This window comes from Harpegnathos saltator, unplaced genomic scaffold, assembly GCF_003227715.2.
Source record: "Harpegnathos saltator strain DR-91 unplaced genomic scaffold, Hsal_v8.6 scaffold845, whole genome shotgun sequence".
Taxonomy (NCBI): Eukaryota; Metazoa; Arthropoda; class Insecta; order Hymenoptera; family Formicidae; genus Harpegnathos; species Harpegnathos saltator.
Window position 1 is genome coordinate 867,278 of NW_020230699.1, and position 21,553 is coordinate 888,830.

Here is a 21,553-nt window from a genome sequence, read left to right on the forward strand (position 1 = left end):
TAATCCGTTGGAAGTACACTTCTTGTTTTTCATCGAAATTGCAGCGGAACAAGAAGCGGCGCGGCCGAGCGGCGCGCCGCTTCTTAATATCGTCGAGCGCAAAATTTCGTTCGTTTACCCGTGCGAGCACGTGCGCGAGCGAGAATCACCGCGGGAGAACGGGGATGAAAGGGGGAGCGGGAGGGAAAGGGAGAGGGAAAGAATTCACGCGAGGGGCCCGCCGCGGCTTTAAATACACGCCGGATAGAAATCTAAAAATGTTTCCCGCGTAGCGTAGAATGCATTTAATAACGGCGACGACGGGGATGAGCCGCAAAAATTACGGCGGCTGCCTCTGTGAACGCTCGCGGATTTTAAAGTTAGCGGCGCATCAAGCTAAAGTGATGCAAATTCTAATATAATGCATTTTAACGAAAACACACGACAGTCTCGCGAGACTGCGGGCCAAAGTGGCCAAAGGGCCACTTCGCATTTTTCCTCGTTCGTGGTGGCTTCGCCGCAATTAATGCTAATCTGCTCGCGGAGAAAGGAGGAAAGAAAATTGAGGGATGGAGCGAGAGCGAGAGAGAGAGAGAGAGAGAGAGGAAGCGCGCAAGAGAGAAGGCGGGGAAGGGGGGGAGGGGCATGACGTGGGTAACCGGCGCTTCGAAGCTGCATTCTGCACGGCTCTTAAATATTCGAGTGCATTTACTCTGCCGACCGTTGTTCATGCCCCTCTGGCCATCAACTAGCGCGGAAATGCCTTTCCTTCGCTTCCGCGTAATGTACCCAAATCCACCATCGATCGCGGTTTCTCGAAGACCGTCTTGAACTGCATATCGTAACTTGAAAAGATAGGGAGACAGAGAGAGAGAGAGAGAGAAAGAGGAGGAGTTCTTCAGCGGCGCCGAGCGATTGACTTTGCGGTTTCCCCGTTTGCGCGAAAGAGAGAAACGAAAAAAGTGAAAGGTAAGAAGCATGAAGCGTTCGTTGGGATCACTTCGTTCGTTCGGCATTCGGCAGCTTGAATGCCACGACTATATAACGCGATTTGACGAGATCGAGGAAATAATTTGATGAATTTAACATCGCACAGATGTACTTTAGCTGCGCGCATTCCGCGCGCGCCGATTGGATATATTTTATATCGACGCATCTTCGTCGCGTAAACGTAAGCGAGAAGAGTTCGGCGTCAATGTGTTGAATTGTGATTAGCTGCGCAATCCTGGAGGGTTGTTTGTAATTTTTTATGTAAACTTTCGCAACGTATCTGTCTTGCCCAACGGAGAGGGCAATTCTCATTTGATTTCACGGTAAATCGAAACGTCGATCGGCTCTCTCTCAATCTGAGGGTAAACATACGATTAATTTGCAATGAGGAGCACGATTTCGATTTTAATTCGAGCGAGTTGCATGGAGAATATAATTCTTTTCTGTTGTGCCGCGGCTTAAGGATGAATTAGAATCACGACTCGATTTTCATGAGCTTGTTCTCACTTTTACGTTCCCGCTCACGATGCTTCGACCGTGTGAGTTTATAAAGCGATGCAACTTTTGTTTGTTTACTTCATTGCACGGATGGGAACGCCCTATCTGTGCCTACTTTCGCGAGCTAATTTAATTTAATTTACCGTAGCAAATTTGTGTGACCAACGCGAGTCGTAAAGGAATTCTTTATTATTTATCCCTCATTTCTATTCATAACATGTAGAAGCAAACGTCTGGGTTGAATGCGGGTTCTACCAACGTGAGTCCTCCTACTTACAACGAATTATAATTAAGCAGAATGTTCCAATGTTTCAAGCTCGGCGGAATTACGAAAATTAGGATACGATGTAACTCTGTCGGATTCCTCCCCCTTTCTCTCTATCTCTCTCTCTCTCTCTCTCTCTCTCTCTCTCTCTCTCTCTCTCTCTCTCTCTCTCTCTCTCTCTCCCTCTCTCTCTTTCACTCTATACCCGTATCTCCATCTTTCGTTCCCCCTTTCTCCTTCCGAGTATTATGAGCAACGAGGGAAAGTACGTAGCCCGAGTAATTCCTCCAACTCCATCGTCGAACGCCGTCTATAAATTTAAACGTCGCGCGACCAATCAGAGGGCGAGCGAAACGAGAAACATAAAACCGGAAGGGAATTATCGCGAGACGAGAAAGAAGCAGACAAGACGGGGCGGAGTTACTTCTCAGTTTGTAAATTTTCGCAACGAGAGAAACGCGCGCGCAGAGCAGAGGGGAGGGACGAAGGGAGAGGAGGATATCGGCTTGAATTAATGAAATTACAAGCGAACGAGCAGTCGGGCCTTTGTTGTTCCGGCACTTATTTACCTGAACGAGCGTATCCGGCGCAGCGATTTTTACACTCCCTCATCACCGGGATTTATTTACTTAAGCGTGATTACCAGTCGCTTTATTAAATTCCTCTCTCGCTCCGCAACGGCTCGAGACGTCCACCGTAAAAATTGCTTCGTCCTCAGTGCTCACCATTGTTCTAGCTCGCGCCCCGAAGAAAGAAAGAGAAAAGAAAAGTGGAAGGGGAAGAGAAATAAACGCGAGAAAGAGAGAGAGAGAGAGGGAGAGAGAACAGAAGCAGGAAACAATATCATTGTATTCCGTGTTTAACTAGCGGAATTTGGTCGCCGAGCACTCGCCGCGCGAGCGAACATAATTCCGTTCCGAGCCTTCGACGATAATCCCGTATACATTTCCGTGCGCGCACGGCTACTTGAAATTACTCAAGCTCATTTCGCGAGCACGGTCGCGCATCTTCCGGGCAGAAAAATCGCAGTGCAATTATTTATGCGGAAACGTCGGGGAAATGATTCGCCGGAGCTAACGGAGCTTGCGGCAGAATCGATGCGAAATCGATCGAAGAAATTGTCGAGCCCCACCCCGCCCCCCCCCCGCCCCCGTTACACGCTCCGTCCGGCCGCTCGCTCCTACGTGTCACGCTAAATTGACTTTTTACACCGCGACTTATCGCGGCCGAGTGCCGTACGCAGCCGCGACAGTTTTTGGTGAGATTTTATGGAACGCGCCGGTGTACACGATCAATTTCGCCGTCCGGAAAAAAGATGTATTTTCTCAAACGAGACCGTTGCACCACGGCGAGTGGAAACTCCTTGACATAATGAAAAATAACAGCTGCGCGCGCACGTACGACAGAGAGAAAAAGAGAATGGAAGAGGGAGAGAGAGAGAGAGAGAGAGAGAGAGAGAGGCAGGGAAGAAGAGAGAGTGAGTGAGCGATACGAGGTTCGCGACGGATGCAAAAAGCGGGAAATTTTTTCCGGTCCCTTTTCCCGACAAGTACGAGAGAGGGAAACGAGCTCCGGGCGCAAACCGGAAACGAAAATGTTTCGCTTTTTGCTACGTCGATGAAACGGACGCGGCTACGCCGCGGTCCGGTCGGGGGATGTTTGACGATTATTTTAATATTTCCGCGGACTACGTTTCCGCAACTGATTAAAGCTTCTTTCGCTGTCGACGCGGTAATTACGCTACGTCGGGATGCTCAAAGACGCGATAGCGGGAGGAGGGTAGGCTTGAAAATTTTATACGCAATATTCCGGCACGGGTTGCGCCCTTTTTACTCCTCTGAGCTCGCGGCTTTGGAGTTTTAATACTTAATAATATTGACTTCGTGGGATTAATAGGGCGTGTAACTGCGAAACTTTAAAACTGGCTGGCCCGCCAGAACCATTTTTTATCGTATCAACGTAATCGCTAATTAACCTGTATTATTCGCGATCAATATTTCACGGGAAATTTGTATGGCGGTGGAGAGGAGGAGGAGGAGGAGGAGGAGGAGGAGGGAATTTCATTCCTTCGTTCTGCTCCGCTGTGCAAAGCGGCAATCGTGATTTAAGAGCAACAACGTGAAGCCGGTAGCATCTTGGAACGAAAGTCGAGACTGTGGCGCGCATATTGGAACTCCTCGGATTTCACGGAATGAGCGGCCTGACGTTGTGCGCGCCGTTGTTGACACGTCGCCGCGAACAGCGATGAGCAAATGAATGCGAAGTATTCTGCAGGCTGCACGAAAAATTTAATTAGCGAGAACTTTTCATGACAATCGCGAGGGCATCCGGGAGATCTGAAGATGCGACAGCACCTGGCTCCCCGTTAAATCTCGTATAATTAGAAAGTTCCCAAATTTTATTACCACGCGAAGAGCAAGATTGAAGTGAGGGAGAGTCAAGGAGGGAGGGGGTGTGGGAAAGCGCGGCTTAATTCGTCGATGAGCAGCCGGCCGGGCGACGAACACTTGCACGACTCTGCGCGAAAAGCCTCGCGAGAGTATTTGCATATGTCAACATTGAGCCACGGTCCGTACAAAGTGCGCAAAAATGATCGGATTTTCATTCCGAGCGGGATTTTGACCTATACGAATAACAGGCAAAATATCGAAGACAACGAGGGCATCCCGCGCGCTCCCGCGCGGGCGAATTTTTCGCTCGGCGTAACGGAGTTGTAAACAAATAACCTCTGTCCCAAGAATTGCATTTTACCCGGATTAGTCGGATTATACCCGCATGGTAATTATTAAACAACTGGGCGGTTAAATATCCATTTATTGTCGTTCCGAGAAGGGGTACGCGCCACTGTTTATTTAAATAATCATCCAAATGTTCAATTATACAACTAATACCCGAATATTTGCCTTGTTCAATAAACAATTGCCATCTAAATAAATTATTCACAAAGAGAGATAGCTCTTCGGCTGTGTTTAAATTAATATCGGTGAGAGTCTGTTAAATCATTCGTGCGCCACCCGATCTTGTAAAATTTATAACGACGTGAAGGTGCGCAGGTATCTTTAAAATATTATCTCGAAAAATTGCAGAAGATCGCAGGATAGGAAAAATTCAATTTCAAATGATGAGCTTTTCGTGTAACGAGCTCGTAAATAATCTCGAACAATGCTCGGGAGGAGAAGAGGCTGGATATAAATATTTGTTGGCGAAAAACACTGCGCGACATTCGCTCAAATTGCGCGTTGTAATGAACACAGGGACTATCAAGTTCTCGTCGATCCTCGCAAAATGAACGTCATTTCACTGTGCTACACGGCTTTTTTGACGCATCCGTGATATTTCGGCAAAATGGCGAAATGCTGATCGCGCGGTATAAACGGCCGCTTCGCTTGCGGGTTTTGTGAAGGGGAACGTTGTGGAAAAACTGTAGATAGCCGAGAGCCGTGCTATTCAAAGCTCGAGGAGGCGCGTTGCATCGATCCGTTGTTTATTCGAACGTGCGACGAGCGTGCCGACGTCTGAGTAAAATTTTCTGAAAAATTCTGCCGCCGAACGATCCTGCCGTGAAAAAAAAGTCTCTTTCCGATGTCCGATCGTAGTTCCCGACAGTCTGATATGCTTTCATTTCGCCCCGGAACAATTCTGACCGCTCATCAAAACACCCTCCGCCGTCTCGTAGTCCTTCCGGCCGGGAGAAGTCGATTTCTTTCCTCGGGATTGTGCTCGGAAAATTAATTTCTACGATCTCATGAAATCGAACATGCATCTCGCGAGACGTGAAATGGATCTGACGAAGCGGCAATGTTTGCTCCGTCAAACATGGCTTCGATGCTTCTCCGCGCTTTACCAATATATTTACTTACACAATAATACGCGCGATATGTATAAACAATATTTATACATTCTACAAACATGTGTCTGTGTTGAGCTATCAAGCTATCAAACAAACGGTACTGAACGAAAGCTGATGCAACTCATCTCTTTTACACGTATATAACTGTAGCATATTAGGATTGAACACGGAAAAAAATTACTCCCCTATAAATATCCGTTAGACATTTCAAATCAGTCTCGCTCAGCCTGCAGCTTCGCCTCTAATAAACGCGTTCATCCTTTGGTAATTTACCGTGCTACTTGAATCAAGTTGCGGAACTATTCGACGGAACTATTCGCTCAACGCAATCCCCTAATTGTTTCGCTCGGCGCATAATGCATTCTCCCTCGGCTCGCGGGCCGACGAGAAAGAAGCCGGTAAGCGCGGTACAATTGCAAGTATATCCCAAGTAGCCAATTACGAGAGGGAAGGTCGCCTAATATTTCTCTATATTAAGTCCCAGATTACGTTTCGATGCCCTAGATGCAAAGTTCCGCCCGGCGCAAGCCAGCCCCCACGTCCTGCGCATTTACTCGACGGCGGCGGCGGCGGCAGTATCTATCACGGCGAAAAATAGCCCTGCAACATATTTTCCTCCTGGATTACGGCAAATTATTTTGTCGAGCGCTTTGTTAACGGTAAATGATGATCCCGATGCACCGTATTTTATCCGCGTTCGTCGCTCACGGGCGACGTCGCGCAGCGAAGCAACACGCGCGCGCTTCCTCCGCGTTTCCGCCGAGCGTGCATGGCGCGGGGAAGCATGTTCAACACGTAGCACCGTGCACCGTGCACCGGGCGAGAAAACCCCCTGATGGGTATTAAGTCGTCTTAAATGGCGAGGGCGGCGCCCCCGGGCTAGCGCGAAAAGTAAGCTCGCGAAATGGGGACGCTCTCGCGCCCTCTCGACGAGAGCTGTAATTCCCCCGATATTCGCAACGATCCGCCCCGGAAGAGTCTCGCCTTGCCCGTTTCCGAGACGCGGGTCGCTGATTGTCCGGCTCTGGGAAACGTATGCGTCGGATTATCGAAAGTATAAATAAAAAAAGCGCGAAGGGATTATCGGGTGCATCGGCATCGTCTGACCGCGCACTGACCGCGGTCAGACTTCTCTGTATTATTGAAAAGGCATTAATAATATAATTCAATCGTTTTCTCAACTCAATCGTGGGGAAAAAGACTCTTTCGCTGTATCGCCTGTCACGATATTTTCCTACGAACGAATGGAAACGCCGGATAGCATCGTTGTATCCGATCGCTCGCACGTTTTCAATCGCGCCGATACGAAGTACTCGTGATTCAAATATGCCAGCAAGGCGCGCGATTTTGAATAAAATTATCTTTGTGTGTGTGTGTGTGTATGTATAATATTGGTAAATATATAGAAAAGGGTACACCTGACCGATTTTTTTCATTTTGAAATGTGTTATAAAGGATGAAATTCTGAGTGACTTTTCCTAATACAATTATATGAGGGTCGCTTATAGTTTCTGAGATATTTGACTTAAAAATTTTTTAATTGTACGTTGAGGTATATTTGAAGTAGACAAGCAGTTTTTATGCCGCACCCCCTCCCCGAATAAATCCTAACCTAACCTAACTTATTGCATCTTTATATACCATATTTTTGGACGTTGTTGAACAAGTTCTCTTAAGATCATCACCTAGCTCAACTTAACTTATTATAATATCTGCATATAATTAGTTGTGGCTTTTAAGGAGATCTTTTCAACATCGCCCAATAATGTATAAAGATGCAATAAGTTAGGTTAGGTTAGGATTTTTTGAGGAGGGGCAGAGCCCCTCTCCCGCTTATACGTACTGTTTTCTATATTTCTATGTGTACACTATGTTTGGACTGTACTACAAATAACGTCTAATAAATAAAGTTTATGATATCTGAAGTATAATTCCAGGATAATCAAAATTCCAAAACTTTAAAATCAAATATCTCGGAAACTATAAGCGACCCCCGTATAGTTGTATCGGGAAGTCATCCTCAGAATTTCATCCTTTGTAACATATTTCAAAATGAAAATACCGATGAGCTGTGTACCCCTTTCTATATATTTACCATAATATTATATACACGTAATAACAAGTGAGCATCTATCAATTGTTTATCCTTTGCAATCTCTATGCGCTTTTCCTACATCCTTCACAAAAGCTTCGCCAAATCCTTTATACCTGATCAATCACGATGGAAGAATAAGCAGAAGAAAGAGAAGAAAGAGAGAAAGGGGAAGAGAAGGAGTGAATACAGTCCGTTGACGAAGCACGGTAAACAAGTGCGAGAAAACGCAAGTGCGTCTGATAAAGACGAGTGGCTTTTAATGCGTGACTGTAATTGCCGGGCGAATTAAACGAGGGGAAAACACACAGCTGGAGACGTCGCGGCTCTAATCTGAGCGGAATTAGAAGACGCCCATGGCCAGACACTCTTGAAATTACACCGGCTGAAACAATCCCCTCAAATCACCGGGCAAACGAGGCATATCTCGCGCGCGCGTGCGCTCACCCTCCCTTATCTTATACGCGCGACGATAAACGAGTAATAACGGCGGTACTTGGACGTACCGTTGCCGGACTGTATATCGGCTGTGAGCATCTCGTGGCGCGCGCACCTGGGCGCACGTTTCCCGTGAGAAACGGAAACGGCCCTCTGTGTCATTACGGGGTATCTTCCTGTTTCTTTTGGAAATTACCGCTCTAAAGATCACAGAGGCCGCGCCGAAAAAGCTACCCTTCAAGTTTAGCGAGAAGCGCGCAACGCGTCCGTACAAAGCGTACAAAGCGATGTTAACGTTAACAATGCCGCTTTTGAAAAACGCTCGTCGCATCGCGCAAAAAACGCGCAACACCATGTTTGCTGAACTTTTACATTCGATATAGGTTGTTTCGGAATTTGAGAAAAATGTCGTCGTCTAACAGCGAGCGATCGAACATTAGCGGTTTGTAATTTTGAATAAAAATTACTTCCAATGTCTTTTTACGTAACAACGAATTTGTTCACTTGCAATAGGCTGTGAATAAAGCAGCAATTTAATAAGTAAAATAAGAATCTGGAGACTGGTTAAACGCTTTTCGCAAGTCGTCGGCAATTGATCGCACCGTGGAAAATCGCGCGCGAGAACATCGGCCGCGATAAAACACTCGAGTAATTGAGACGTAACGAGCGCGCGCTAATGTGCAGGTTTACGCGAAATTCAGGTTAAAAATAACCAGCAGGGGTCGGCGCGCGAGCGAATGACAAGCAGGATAGCGTGCTTTAATTTGATTCTTATCGCTCGGTGATACACCGCATAATATATCAGCGACAATTGGCCGACAATTCGCGCGGGACATTAGTAATTTTCGGTGCGGCCTTCTTTGTTTTAGTGTGCACGGCTCTCGCGTATAAATATAACCGCGCACAATTGCCAGCCGCCGCCGCCGCCGCTGCATGGGTCACGCGCCGTGCATTGCTCGCGCTTGCATCACTGCAGGAGCCCGGGGTGCACGCAGCCCCATATACAGCCGCAACGTTATCGCGTCTGGACCGTGGTGCATTCTCAGCCACAAATTAAGCTAATCAAACAAAATAATAACAGCCGCGCAAAACGGGCTGGTGGAATGTCCCGTTGGCCACGTATAGAGAATGTTTCGGCCGTACAAATACCTGCGGTGATTATACAAACGTTAAACATACACGCGCACCGTCGCAGAATGCAATATGTGTTCATTTTAATCGTCGATATGGAGAAAAAAGAAGAGAGAGAGAGAGAGAGAGAGAGAGAGGGAGAATAAGCGCGCTTCGGTCTCGACGATAAATACAATTAGAGGAGATCTAGAAATAGAAATGAAAATAGAATTGTGCGGTAAGCTTCGACGGTTGCTTTGTGCGCGCGACATGTGCAGCAACAAACGTCGAATTCGCGTGACACAAAGGCAGGAGAGCCTTCAGCGCGCGCGCGCGTTCATCTCCGCAGCCGTTTGTCAATTAATTTTAAGTTACGACAGCGTATCCTCTCGTGCGGAATTTCAGCGTAACACGCTCGATATTCCGCGCAGAATCGGAGGGTGCGATTATGTGTACGGGTTCTCTCTCTCTCTCTCTCTCTCTCTCTCTCTCTCCCCCTCTCTCCCCTTCTCTCTCTCTCTCTCTCTATGTACCGTGGAACAGCAAATTCGGCGGTCATTAATTTATTCCGTAACTAGGTACCCGCGAAAACCTACATCCGGGACCTGATGGATCGTGTATACCCAGCGGCGTGCGCCCTTCCTGGCGAACCGAGGGTTATCCCCTGTATGGTTATCCCTGTAGCGCGTGTAATCTTTGTTGGTAATAATAATTAACAGCGACGGAACATGACGTCGAAATTACGCGGCTACGCGACTCGATTTCCCCCGCGATCCACATTTCTTTCGTGCTCCCTCTGCTTCTCCCATTTCTTTTCTCTCTCCTTTGGCGGAGACGCAAACGAGGCGATCTTCAGCGGAGCGAATCGTCGTTACTGCGCGCAGAAATTGACATCGTTTCGTCGTACGAGTCGCATGAATCACCCGATGTTATTACGAATCGCTCGTGTGTGTGTGTGTGTGTGTGTGTGTGTGTGTGCGACGTCGCGGAAACAGGCAGGCGACAAAATCGACGCAGCCTACGCCGATGGTGTAAATGTAATTGCACGGCTATCGCGGTCGCCGGATAGGAAACCATAAACATCGCTCGCGCTTCCGCCGAGGCGTCGAGCGTTTTGGATAGTGCGGCGGGTGCGGTATAATTTCCCAGGAAACAAAGCGGCCGATGCGCGTTACGATCGAGGGTAAATACGAGCCGCACGTGTAATTCTGGCTTTTATTTCGCGATGGGCATAATTTCATAAATAATTCTTAATTTGCGCCGGACAGCGGCCGACGCGCGTCGCTTTCGCGTATCGCCTGACGTTTTCGATAAAATATCGACGGTGTGACACGTCGCGATATAAAATCAACATGCAAGTTAAACAACAGAGCCGAACAGAGATTCTGCCGGCAACGAGCGCCGAATGATATTATTTGAAATGCCCGCCGAATAAATTGATAAGTTACGTCCTGGCAATATTTGCACGCGCGAAATCGTCTACATTTCCCCCCGATATTATCATAATGAAGAATTGTATACTCGATGCGCCGTGCGACAAGATATACAGAATGTATCTTACAGCACGGGTACCATGTTGAAAAACAAGTAAAAAAAGTCTTAATAAATATATGTTGGCAACAGTTTGAGAAAACGTATCATTCGTATCATTGACGTTATGGATGCCTACACTTGCGGGCAGTTCGCAGATGTGGCAGAAATTTTGAACAATTTTTATAACAATATATATTTTTATAACAGTATCTCCATAACAACACTTATCGATAATTATTTACTTGAAAAACACGATTTAATGAATAAGATGTGTTTTTACAACTAAAATTGCGGCAGCTATATTTCAGTAACGAAGTGTTTGAAGACATACTATTTTATTTCCCGAGCAATATTCATGATACATTACATCCGAAAGCTCTCCCTTTCTCTCTCTCTCTCTCTCTCTCTCTCTCTCTCGCTCTCTCGCTCTCTCGCTCTCTCGCTCTCTCGAAATTTAACATTAATCTAACATTGCACCGTAAACTTTTGTCGCGAGCTTAGATCGCCGTGTAATTCTCCGCGGGCTTCCACTTCGTAAACAGCGCACGAAGGCTTTACGCCGCGATCTAATTACATTTTCACGAGCTTGCCGCGCGCGCTTGAGGCACCCAGCGCCGCCGACTTAATTCAACCGGACTGGCGGACACGGCTATCGGAGATCGTTATCGGTGAGATATCGCCACTGCGAGAAAGAAACTTCAGCGGGAAATACACTCGCGAGGTATCCACGGCTCTGCCGGGTCATCAACCGGAAGCGAACGGCCCCCACGAACGAGCAGCAAATCCTCCACGCGTAGCTCCGCGAGAGTGTTCCTCAAGATATCACAAGTCGTAGAGCCCTTCGCATTTACGATCTACCCCGCGAGGATCACCTCGCGGCGAGTTATCCCACGCAGGTACGCAAGGACGCGAGTCGCGTACGTGACTGAACATTAAAGGCAACTTTCCCGCGGACGGGAACGTTCCAGCGTAATTCACGATACTTCGCCGCCGTTAGATGCGCATTACCGCGGTTCGGCCGTTTATAACTCACGCACGCGTGATTTTACACATTTTATTGCTCTCGTGTTTACGTATGAGAAGCAACATTTTCTCTCTGGATGAACTTTCGAAAACCTATCCACCACGTCCTACTAACGAATTTTCACGAAAGTACTCCATGCGATCGCAAATGAATACCCCAAAATGAATTTAATGCTGAAAATGTTTAAATAGCGTTATATATCGCTGATAACATTACTCACTTTCACTACTTTCTCAGATTAGTCGTACATTTATCTACCTACTCATCTATTTCTTTTTATTTCAGATTAAAAAGAGACAACTAGTGGCTTAAGTTGGACATTAGGACAAATATTCATTTGTCATCGTATAAATACGCGATCATAGTACACATAAAAAAAATAATACTAATTGCAACTTGTGATACTATTTGAGATACGTTATTGGCATTAAATTTATGGTAATTAAGTGAGGGTGGTTTTCGAATGTTCTCTTTTTTTTCTTCTAAGATGCTGACTCTCTTCGGAGATTTTTCTTGTCAAAGTATATAATATGTACAGTGGCAGTCGCTCAAGTTGCGATCGAATTATCACTCGCGTTTGCCGCAATTTCTCTCTGATAAGGTTACGACACGCCTCCCTTTGACAAAGTTACGGTATAACGTAGTCTCGCGATGCAGCTACCGCACGGCACACCGTATTGTTACATTGACATTAAGCCCGACACCCTGTGTCAAGTACATCACACCCTCATCCGCGCGATAGACGGCCCCGACGACGGGGTCCCATATTTTCGCCGCGCGAAATCGAATTATACGCTGGAATTTTCATCGTAAGTACTCACGCACCTTCTCCCTCTTTCTCCCTCCGTCACACGCGCGCTCGCAGCGCGATTAACTTTATCCCCCTCTCGGTCCAGCGACTTGGCTCATACGCGCGCTCTTCCGCCGTCGAAAATATAAATCGCGAAGTTATCGAAGTTCCCGAGAGCGCGATTTCTTGTTTCATTTTTCACTCGACGCCGAAAGTTGCGGCGCGGCGCGGCGCGGCGGCGCGACGTCGGCGCCGCGCCGGGCGGGATACGAGCGCCGAGCTGCTGAGGCTCATTTTTAACTTTCGCGATAGCGCACGGGAATACAGTATATTTTCGGGGCGGTGAACTTTCGAGAATTTCCACCCGAGCAAACTCGATGGGCGCGAGTCGCGGGATTGAAGTTCGCGCTGCCTCCGCTAAATGCTTTCACGATCGCTGCACTTTCGAGATACGGCGCGCGCGCAGCGGGAATAAAAGCGGCCGGGGATCTGCCGATTGAGCTAAAAATTAAGCTTCCTCGAAAATACGCGTCTACGCTCGGCGTCCCGAGTCTCCAGTCCACTTGCGCGCGCGACGTGCGTTTCTCCTCCTCGTCACTTTGGGCCGTTTGTTATATTATCATCCGCTGAAATTTGCGTCGGTCAAATATCCAAATAAAACTCTCTCCTGAGAACCGCGCGCTAAGAGCGTCGTCCTTGCCGTTGGCAAGGAAGAAAGGCCAACGACCGTCTCACGTCCACGTGTGGACAAAAAAGTGTTGCCATACCTCTCGTCTCGCGCGGAATAAATTTGCACACAGAGAAAAATATTATTGCAAGGATGGGAGGGGCAGGGGGGGACTCTGTTCCCACTGGGGAGAGCTCAGCTTGTGCTAATACGTTGAACGACACGTTTCTCTCCGCCATCCGCGCGAAATTATCCCGAAACGAGCGCGGAGTGCGTTCAAGTACTCTTCCTGTCCACCGTAATACCTTACTTACCCCTCCCCCTTTGCCGCTCTTCTTCTCGCTCCTCCGGCTGCGAAATCGAAGTTTGCAAGAGTCGCTGGCGGCTAGCGAGCTGGCTCTCCGAAAATCGAGGCAGCCGGAGTATAGCGAGAAGGAGTAGCGATTTCGCTCGCGCAGCACTGGCAAAGATTCCGTGATATACAGGACGGCCCCCTCGTTCGTATGCATCGCACGTCTGCTCGTATTACATATGTATGATGCGCATTTTATCCCGCGCTGCAGGATACTATGTACACGAGAGAGAGAGAGCGTGTACACACGTACGTAATGGCGTTGTCACGCGATCGAATTTCCCACGGTATTCCCGACGGTGAGCGGGTCAAAATGAGGAAATACACGTGAAAACGAACGTTGATATTCGGCCGGATTATTTTCGCCGGCGCGCTCCGATCGGGAGAAGGCGCCCCGCGCCTTCGTTCTATCAATTCGCAACGACGACTCTGTCGCTCGCAGCGGACGGACTCGCTGCTGCACCAATTATCACGTTTCCAGCGGCGCGCGCGCGCGCGAATGGATTCATCTGTGCGCGAGAAGAAATCCCCGAATTTCCGTGGCGAAATGACACTCCGGCCGGCGCGGCGTATCTGTGCCGAGTCGAAATGATGAAATTTTTCACATTCCCAATTCGCAAGTCAACGCGACAGGAAGTAAATCAAGGGGGGGAAGCTCCGCGCGAGAGAGCGAGATAAGTGCTCTTCCGGACGCGCTAGAAATATGGCTTTCTGGTAGCGCGACGAGAACGGACGGCCAGCGTCCCGCGGGAACACGCGGCGGAAGGGATATTCTTTGCGGACACTCTCGATAGGAAACAAGTCGCAGGAACGCGCGTGAATTCCCACGCGTGACATTGGCCGTGTTACATATGTAGCTACGACTCTCGGCGTCGCCTCCCGCGAGACTGCACCCTTGTCCGGGATATTACCCGTGGAGAGAGGAAATTCACGCGCGGCCGCAGAGCTGTGGCGTAGCGCAAGTAATTTATTACCATTAAGCATTTACCGGCCAAGCTGTCGTGAAAAGTCGCGAAGCAAAAACACCGCCGATCCGCCGACATTTGTTAGTCTTCTACGGTCTTCCCTCGGAATGTTTGCGCCTCGCACGTCGGGAGAGATCCTCTCTCATTTTCCCTTGCAAAATACGCGCGCGCGCGCGCGCGCGCGCGACTGTGTTAGTTCTCGCGAATGAATTTGAGAGAATTTTCTGCGAACAACTGCGAAAGTAGCGCACCGTTTCGCTCATTCTTCGCTCGTCGAGGAATTCGCTCTCAAAATGTCTCTCCTCCGTAGGAGGAGATCTGCGATTCGCGCGGTATATTTTTTTGACGCTGTTCGACTGTCGGTATATGTATTAGCGTGTTTCGCGACGCGATTTTTCGAGAAGAAAGGGACGGAGAAGGTAAATACGAATTGCCGTGCACGCGCAGGCGGATTTTCAATGCGGTAGAAAATGTCGCGGGCGGGCAGCAATTTGGACGAAATAACAGTCACCTCGCATACGCTTACGCACGCGGCAGAATTGCAAAATGAATTCCCGGGAATATGAAGTTCTGATTAACCGACGTTCCGGAGATTGTGTCCGCCGTGAACGTGAATGTGTAAACTATCGCGGTGGCTTAGCCGGCGTGTGAAACCGCGCGGACGAGCGTTATGCTGCCGCAGTAATACGCGAAAATATTTTTATGACGCGTCGCGTAAACCGAAGGAATTGCGAGCACTTCTGATTATTAGACATTACGCTTTAACCGTGTTTTACTCGCGCCGCTGTTTGCGAAATCTCATATTAACATTAGCGACGAATAGAAATATCCCACACAGTTATAAAACGTGGAACAGGCGCGCGCATATCGTAAGGCCGTAAACACAGGACATGTTTCTGCGAAAAGTCCTGCTAAGGATGAAAACGTGCGACAAATATGAAAATCTGCAAAAACAGCTTTGGTTGTACGGTCAGCGGGAAACAAATTTTTTAAAATGTACCTCCAAAAGCTTACGTGTCGAAATATGTTGAAAGATATGTATGTGAGCAATATTTACGTAACATACACATGTTCTCTTTATCTTTAATTTTCATAAATAGCTTCATGCTATGTGCCTGTACATGTGCGTAAACATGTGTGTGTTTGCTATAAACACACATAAACTGTGAAAATGATGGCGCAATTTAAAATATGTAAATCAAAATTCTCCCAATATCGTGTATCAGCCCAATAATTCACACAGCGTAATCTCAACAATGTAACCGGATCGAAAAAGTAATCGCAATTCATAGATAACTTCATTATTGGAATATCCAATTATGTATTTACAGTCCTAAACGACAATGTGTATCTGGCTCTATTTTTCCTCCTTACAAATTGTTACGATTTACGATTATAATGCGCACAGCGCATTGTGTGGCATTCTGCGTTCACTATTTTACGTTACGTTGTCCAACAAAATCCATCGATAAAATCCTTTTGTTGCATTGTCCGGAACGCGTCTCTCCGTTCTGTTCAATGTATATTTAATAAATATACGTCGACGACAGTAGCAAAAAATGTTAATCTATCTCGAAGCTGAATATAGAAATTCGCGCGCGCATTTAACGAGAAAATATTACATTTCGCTTATCATAATATTATAATATTAAGGCGAATTATATAATTGTAACTGGATTTTTACGTTCATACAGTCGTTCGCTAAATTAAACTCGCAGTTGCGTTATAACGCTCGAAGCATCATTAAAACAACCAAATCGCGTAACCTTATAGCGGGGTAATCCTCACAAAAATATTGCCTCCCACGCTGTTTTGATATATATATAAATATTGCGCAGCATAGTCAAATCTTTGCAAAGATATCGTCGCAGCGCATCGACAAATTCCGCGGTTTGCGCAATCGGCCTCTAATTGATGCGATTTTCTGCGTGTACCTTCGCATCGCGATGATTAAACGCTTTTGCGTTACGAGGACTTTAATTCGCGGTGTGTACAATTATATTTCTTTTTTTCTGCGCGCGCGCGCTTTGCGACGTTGGTGTGTTTAGAGCGCCGCTGTACAGCGCATCGCAAATTCACGACGAACGGGAAATCCGGTTTTCGGCAGGCAAAAAGGGGATACCCCCCGTCCTTTTTGTTCGCGATTTCGCCGAAGGCCCCGCGGTCTTTCGTACGCGATTTTTTACACGCGATTCCTGACTCGCGATTGTGTTTCCCGAAGTGTCGGAATTTATCGTACCGCGTGCGTTGTGCGTGGTATATGTGTGTGTGTGTGTGTGTGTGTGTGTGTACGCGCGCTCAGCCCCGAAGTATATACTAAAATGTATCGTACCGCGATGGATATTTCCCAAACGAATTCGCGCATACTCGATCCAGTCCTTCATTTTACGTAAACGGACTCGTGGATTTCGTCTCGAGATAAACGGAAACGCGTCGCCGATGCCATGCTGGGATATTCATTAAACGCCGTTACGCATAATACAGATTGATATTATTCGCGCTGCGAAAGTGTGAGTGAAGCAAAGTGCAATCAACGTCGCAGCACGACGAAAGCTGCTGGACGCTACGCAGTGCCGGATGCGAAGCGATGCAGTTCGGGACGCAGCGACGGGTTTCGTCGGTGAACCTGGCCGGACGTCGGTGGATTTCAATGCTAAATGGTGAGCGCGCAATTTCAACGCCCACAATGTATCGCGTGATGCATTGCACGTGTAGCCGTAAATAGCACTGATTCGCGATGAAAAAGGACAGTTATATACTGCTGTTTAAGACCGTAAATACTCGGGCATAATTTCGTGTCGGAATTACACGCGAAATAATCATCTGATTACGGATTGTTCGCGAATACGCGAGTTTACCCAACCGAGTCAAACGTGATTTTAAAGGAATATTGAATCGTCGCGCATTACGTTGATTCGCATAATTAATTGACGCGTGTCATTATTGTACATTTTGCCCGCATTTTAGAGATACACAGTGAGAGGTCTTCTCCATGGAAATATAAGATATGAATATGAATATTGTTCCTCGCGAAATATCTCGCTTCTTTATAGATATTGTTTCTCAACGAGTCGCGCTGTCCTTTTGTCAGCTGCGTTTCTGTTCAGAAACGCAACTCTCGCAGATCCGCCGAGCGCGTTATTATTGCTGTAAACGCTCGAAATTATTCCAACCGCGAGGATTTAACCGCGACAATCGATGATGAAGGAGACGGTTCAAGGACGGTCATTCCGAAGGAGATTCAGGTGTATCGATCAAAACAGCTAAAGTGCTCCGCAAGGAACTGTAAATCTAGAGCGAGAGAGCTGCACGTCGATATCCGTAAACGACTTCTCTTCGACGAGGATTCTGCAATACACGCGGTAACTTGTCTCTATTGATCGATACTCGCGGCGATTAATCTACACGGCCAACGATAATCGATCACTATTCAACGCGGCGTAACGATTTATCGCGTGCGTTTTTCACACCGGGCGTTCATTTCAATGTCCAGTGTCCGCGTGCGTCCAATTCTCCCGCTGCGGCCGTCCTCGTCGTTGATCCGCCATTCTATCAGACGGTCGAAACGCGCAATTAAATCGCGCATTGAGTCGCTGGAATTAGCATATCGGGCCGTCTCATCGGCGACGAATGACGCTGGGCTAAGAAGTGTCCCAAACGAATGTCATTTAGTTGTTGCACAATGACACCTTCGCGTTTGACAAGCAGCGACGGTGTATATACGTGTGCGCAGCTGCAGTGTTATACTATAGAGCGATGCGTCACTCGCATTGCCGCAAAATTCATCGGGACTTGACCCCGACTACAAATTTATCCCATGATCAGGTTAACCTCATTTGGACATCAGGTCCCAATAAGGTCCCAGTACTATCGGGTCCTGGCAAGTCATGCAACGCAGCGTGGATATCGGGACCTTGGTAAGGATTCATAGTCAGGTCCTTATCGAGTTGCCTTATGGAATCCATATTATGTTTCTTTTTCAAATTATGGCTTCTGATTCGGCTCGCCACGGCTATATTGGATGATGACATTAGAAATAACAAATGACACGCTGAACATTCTTTCGTGTCATTTCCAAATAAAAAGATATTTGCATGAAATAATATTTTAGATCGCTTGAGCATACTTGTAAAAAGAAACGTAAAATGAATATCACAAGATCATAAAGTATCACAAGGTGACAAGACATAAAGTAGTGTTAAAGAGAAAATAAGTTGCGAGTCACGTTAATTTTACAACTATTTATTGACTGCTAAAAAAAGGATAGTTTCTATAGCATTTTGCAGATATATTCAAGTGATCCGAAGTGTTTTTTCAATGCAAACATCTTTATATTTGGAAATGACACCCAAAAATTTTTGTTCTGTTGAAACTTGATAATGCAAATCATATTAGGTACAATGAATAAGATCCCGACGAGGGATCTGATTAACTGAACCATATTCATATCATACACTAGGTTGATACATTAGGGGACCCAATCATTATAACCTTATAAAGGTCTTCCTTACTCGTTTGTCGTTAGGACATTATAAGGACTGACTTATTTAGGATTACCTTTCACTCATCCTTATCAATGTTAGGTGAACCTAATCAAAATTTCTAGTCAGGACGTTGAGCCGGTTGCGAGTTACCGAGAAGAGATCGTCGCGACGGCGACAGCGACGGCGACGGCGACGGCGACGAGAAAGCTTCGGCTCGTAAATACGCCGGATATGCCGTCAAATTTAACGATTCAACTCCCACGAGCTCCTCTCGACGTGCGAGCACAGGTACGTCTCCTCCTATTCGTCTTTTGGGACGTCGCATCGTGTCGGGAGGAGGAGAAGTCACGCCGCAGGTCGCAGGGTTAGGTATCGCAGGTGTCGAAAGTGGCGCACAAACCCGGATCCCTGACAATTCGAAGTGGCAGCCGATAAATCCGACTCTTGCGACGTCGGCGAAACGACGGGGCCGCATTTCGAGATTAATTTCACGCGGAGATTAAAGCCGCGCACGTTCTCCAGTCGCAATTCCCGAGTCGCGAGATGTGTTATACGCGTCGTCGTCGTCGTCGTCGTCGTCGGCGGAGCAGGGGGTGGTCTTCGGGCCTGGAGGAGGCGCGATCGAAAGTCGACGGGCGAATTTATTGCTACGTCCATTTTACGTGCAGCTGCGTGTCGTCGGGCGGCACGCTGCGATAGCGCTTGGAGATGGATAAGTTATTGAATTTTACGGCTTCCCCGGCGAAAAGTTTACACGACATAATCTTGCGCTGCACTTTACTCCGCCGAGTCTCCGGCACCCCGAACGAGAGCCGTGTAACAACTTCGGCAGCTCGTGTAATCCGTCAGTGGCGAATTTCGTCCGAATATCGCCCGAGCGCGGCGCGATGCAAACGTTATTTGTAGAGATTATGCCGAGGCACTTCGGCAAGCACGCGAGAATAATGGGCTCTACTACAATGGGGAATATTACATTGTAATAAACAAAGGTAAGTCGCGAGAGAGAGAGAGAGAGAGAGAGAGAGAGAGAGAGAGAGAGAGAGAGAGATGACGATGGCAAACGGAGTTGACGACGTAATACGAAGATGGCTGACGTTGAAGACTAAAGGCAGCTTAGCCTCGGGAGAGTCGATTGAACTCGTTGCCGTTCTGATAACGGCCGCGATAGAGGAAGCAACAGTTTGGTCGAGAAATTGAATTGTTGTTAACGTTAGAGAGGAAGGCCACGCTTTCTCGTCGAAAATACGAACAACGGACTCGGCGGTTTTCTCTGTTACCGAAGGGGAGGTGATTCCCGCAAATCGGGTCCCCAGACTTCGGCTGGGAAAAGCAGAGGCAGCATGCCGTGATCGACGGTAAAACTAGCGAAAACGATTTTTTTAGCAAGCACGTTTACCCTTGCGCGACGCGTGTTCTCAGAAAGCTGCCATTTTTCGAGCGCGCTCCGGTGGAAGCGGGTCGCGTTAATCGCCAGTAGCTCCAACGTAAACATCCAGAAAGACGAGAAGAGAGAGTATCAATTATGCGCGAGAACGAAGGATCATCTCGCGATTATCGCGTCGATCCACTTTCCTCCGCGAGAGAACGGCGGCGCTCTCGTGAAAAATTGACGAGCTTCACCTCCTGCTAAAATCACACGTTGGCTCGAGAGAAACTTTCAAGGGACAGGGCGGGAGGGATTATGCGAAGGGGGGCCGATACGCAGGGTCGAAGGCAGATGTTTTCGGAAAAGTCCAGACGACCCAATAATACCATCGCGGCTGCGATGAAGCTTCTAATACAGCCGAACCCCATGGTGCCGCTCGGCCAAGATCAATAAAGCATCTTGCCCCTCGAGATCGCGCGCGGTTTCGCAGGATACTACATACGCGCTGCGATCCTGCCGGCGAGATCACGCTGAGGACACTGCGCGCGAGCGATCCCCCTCGGGATTTAATATCCTTTGCCGGAGGATCGATAATCCGCGCGCTCGGCGCGTTAATTGGAATACTACTGTGATAAAAAGATATCCGAACTTTATTTTTAAAAATCAGGATCACTATTCAATCATGAAAATTCTTGTAGTCTCCTTCAAAGTGGTCCCCATTGCTTGCAACGCACGTATGTCAGCACGTTTGATCCTGGAAACTCATACGCGGCAGACGGTACGGCCTTGAATTCACGCAGCGATTTTTTTCTTTCATGTCCTCAATCGATTCGAAACACTGTCCGCGAAGTGGTTTTTTCAGCAGGTGGAACAGGAAAAAGTCACAGGGGGCCATGTCTGGTGGATACGGGGCTTGCGGTGGAGCGACATTCGTTGAGTTTTTGGAGAAAATTTGGGAGAAAATTCAGGTTTCTCGGAATCAAGCACGATGCGGCTCATTTGATGTCCAGTAAATTGGACAAAATCCAATTTGGCACGATCCAAATGATATTCCAACTTCATCTGCTATCTCTCGCACGGTCAATCGACGATTTTGGAGCACCAATTCTTTCACTTTCTCCATGTGAGCGTCATCCGTTGACGTTGATGG

The 21,553-nt window shown here is 47.6% G+C and overlaps 1 protein-coding gene across 3 annotated transcripts in view; it reads left to right on the forward strand.

Moving 5' to 3' along the window:
* Positions 1-21,553, forward strand: part of LOC105185585 (dipeptidase 1) — a 135,175-nt gene that overhangs the window by 26,241 nt on the left and 87,381 nt on the right. Inside the window, exon 1 of one of the 3 annotated variants that reach the window (XM_025307332.1) lies at positions 17,195-17,213. The exons of the other annotated variants lie outside the window; for them this stretch is intronic. Coding sequence (XP_025163117.1) covers positions 17,211-17,213 — 3 coding nt within the window. The 5' untranslated portion in view covers positions 17,195-17,210. Of the gene's footprint in view, positions 1-17,194; positions 17,214-21,553 lie in introns of those variants that run through there. 3 annotated transcript variants of the gene reach the window in all.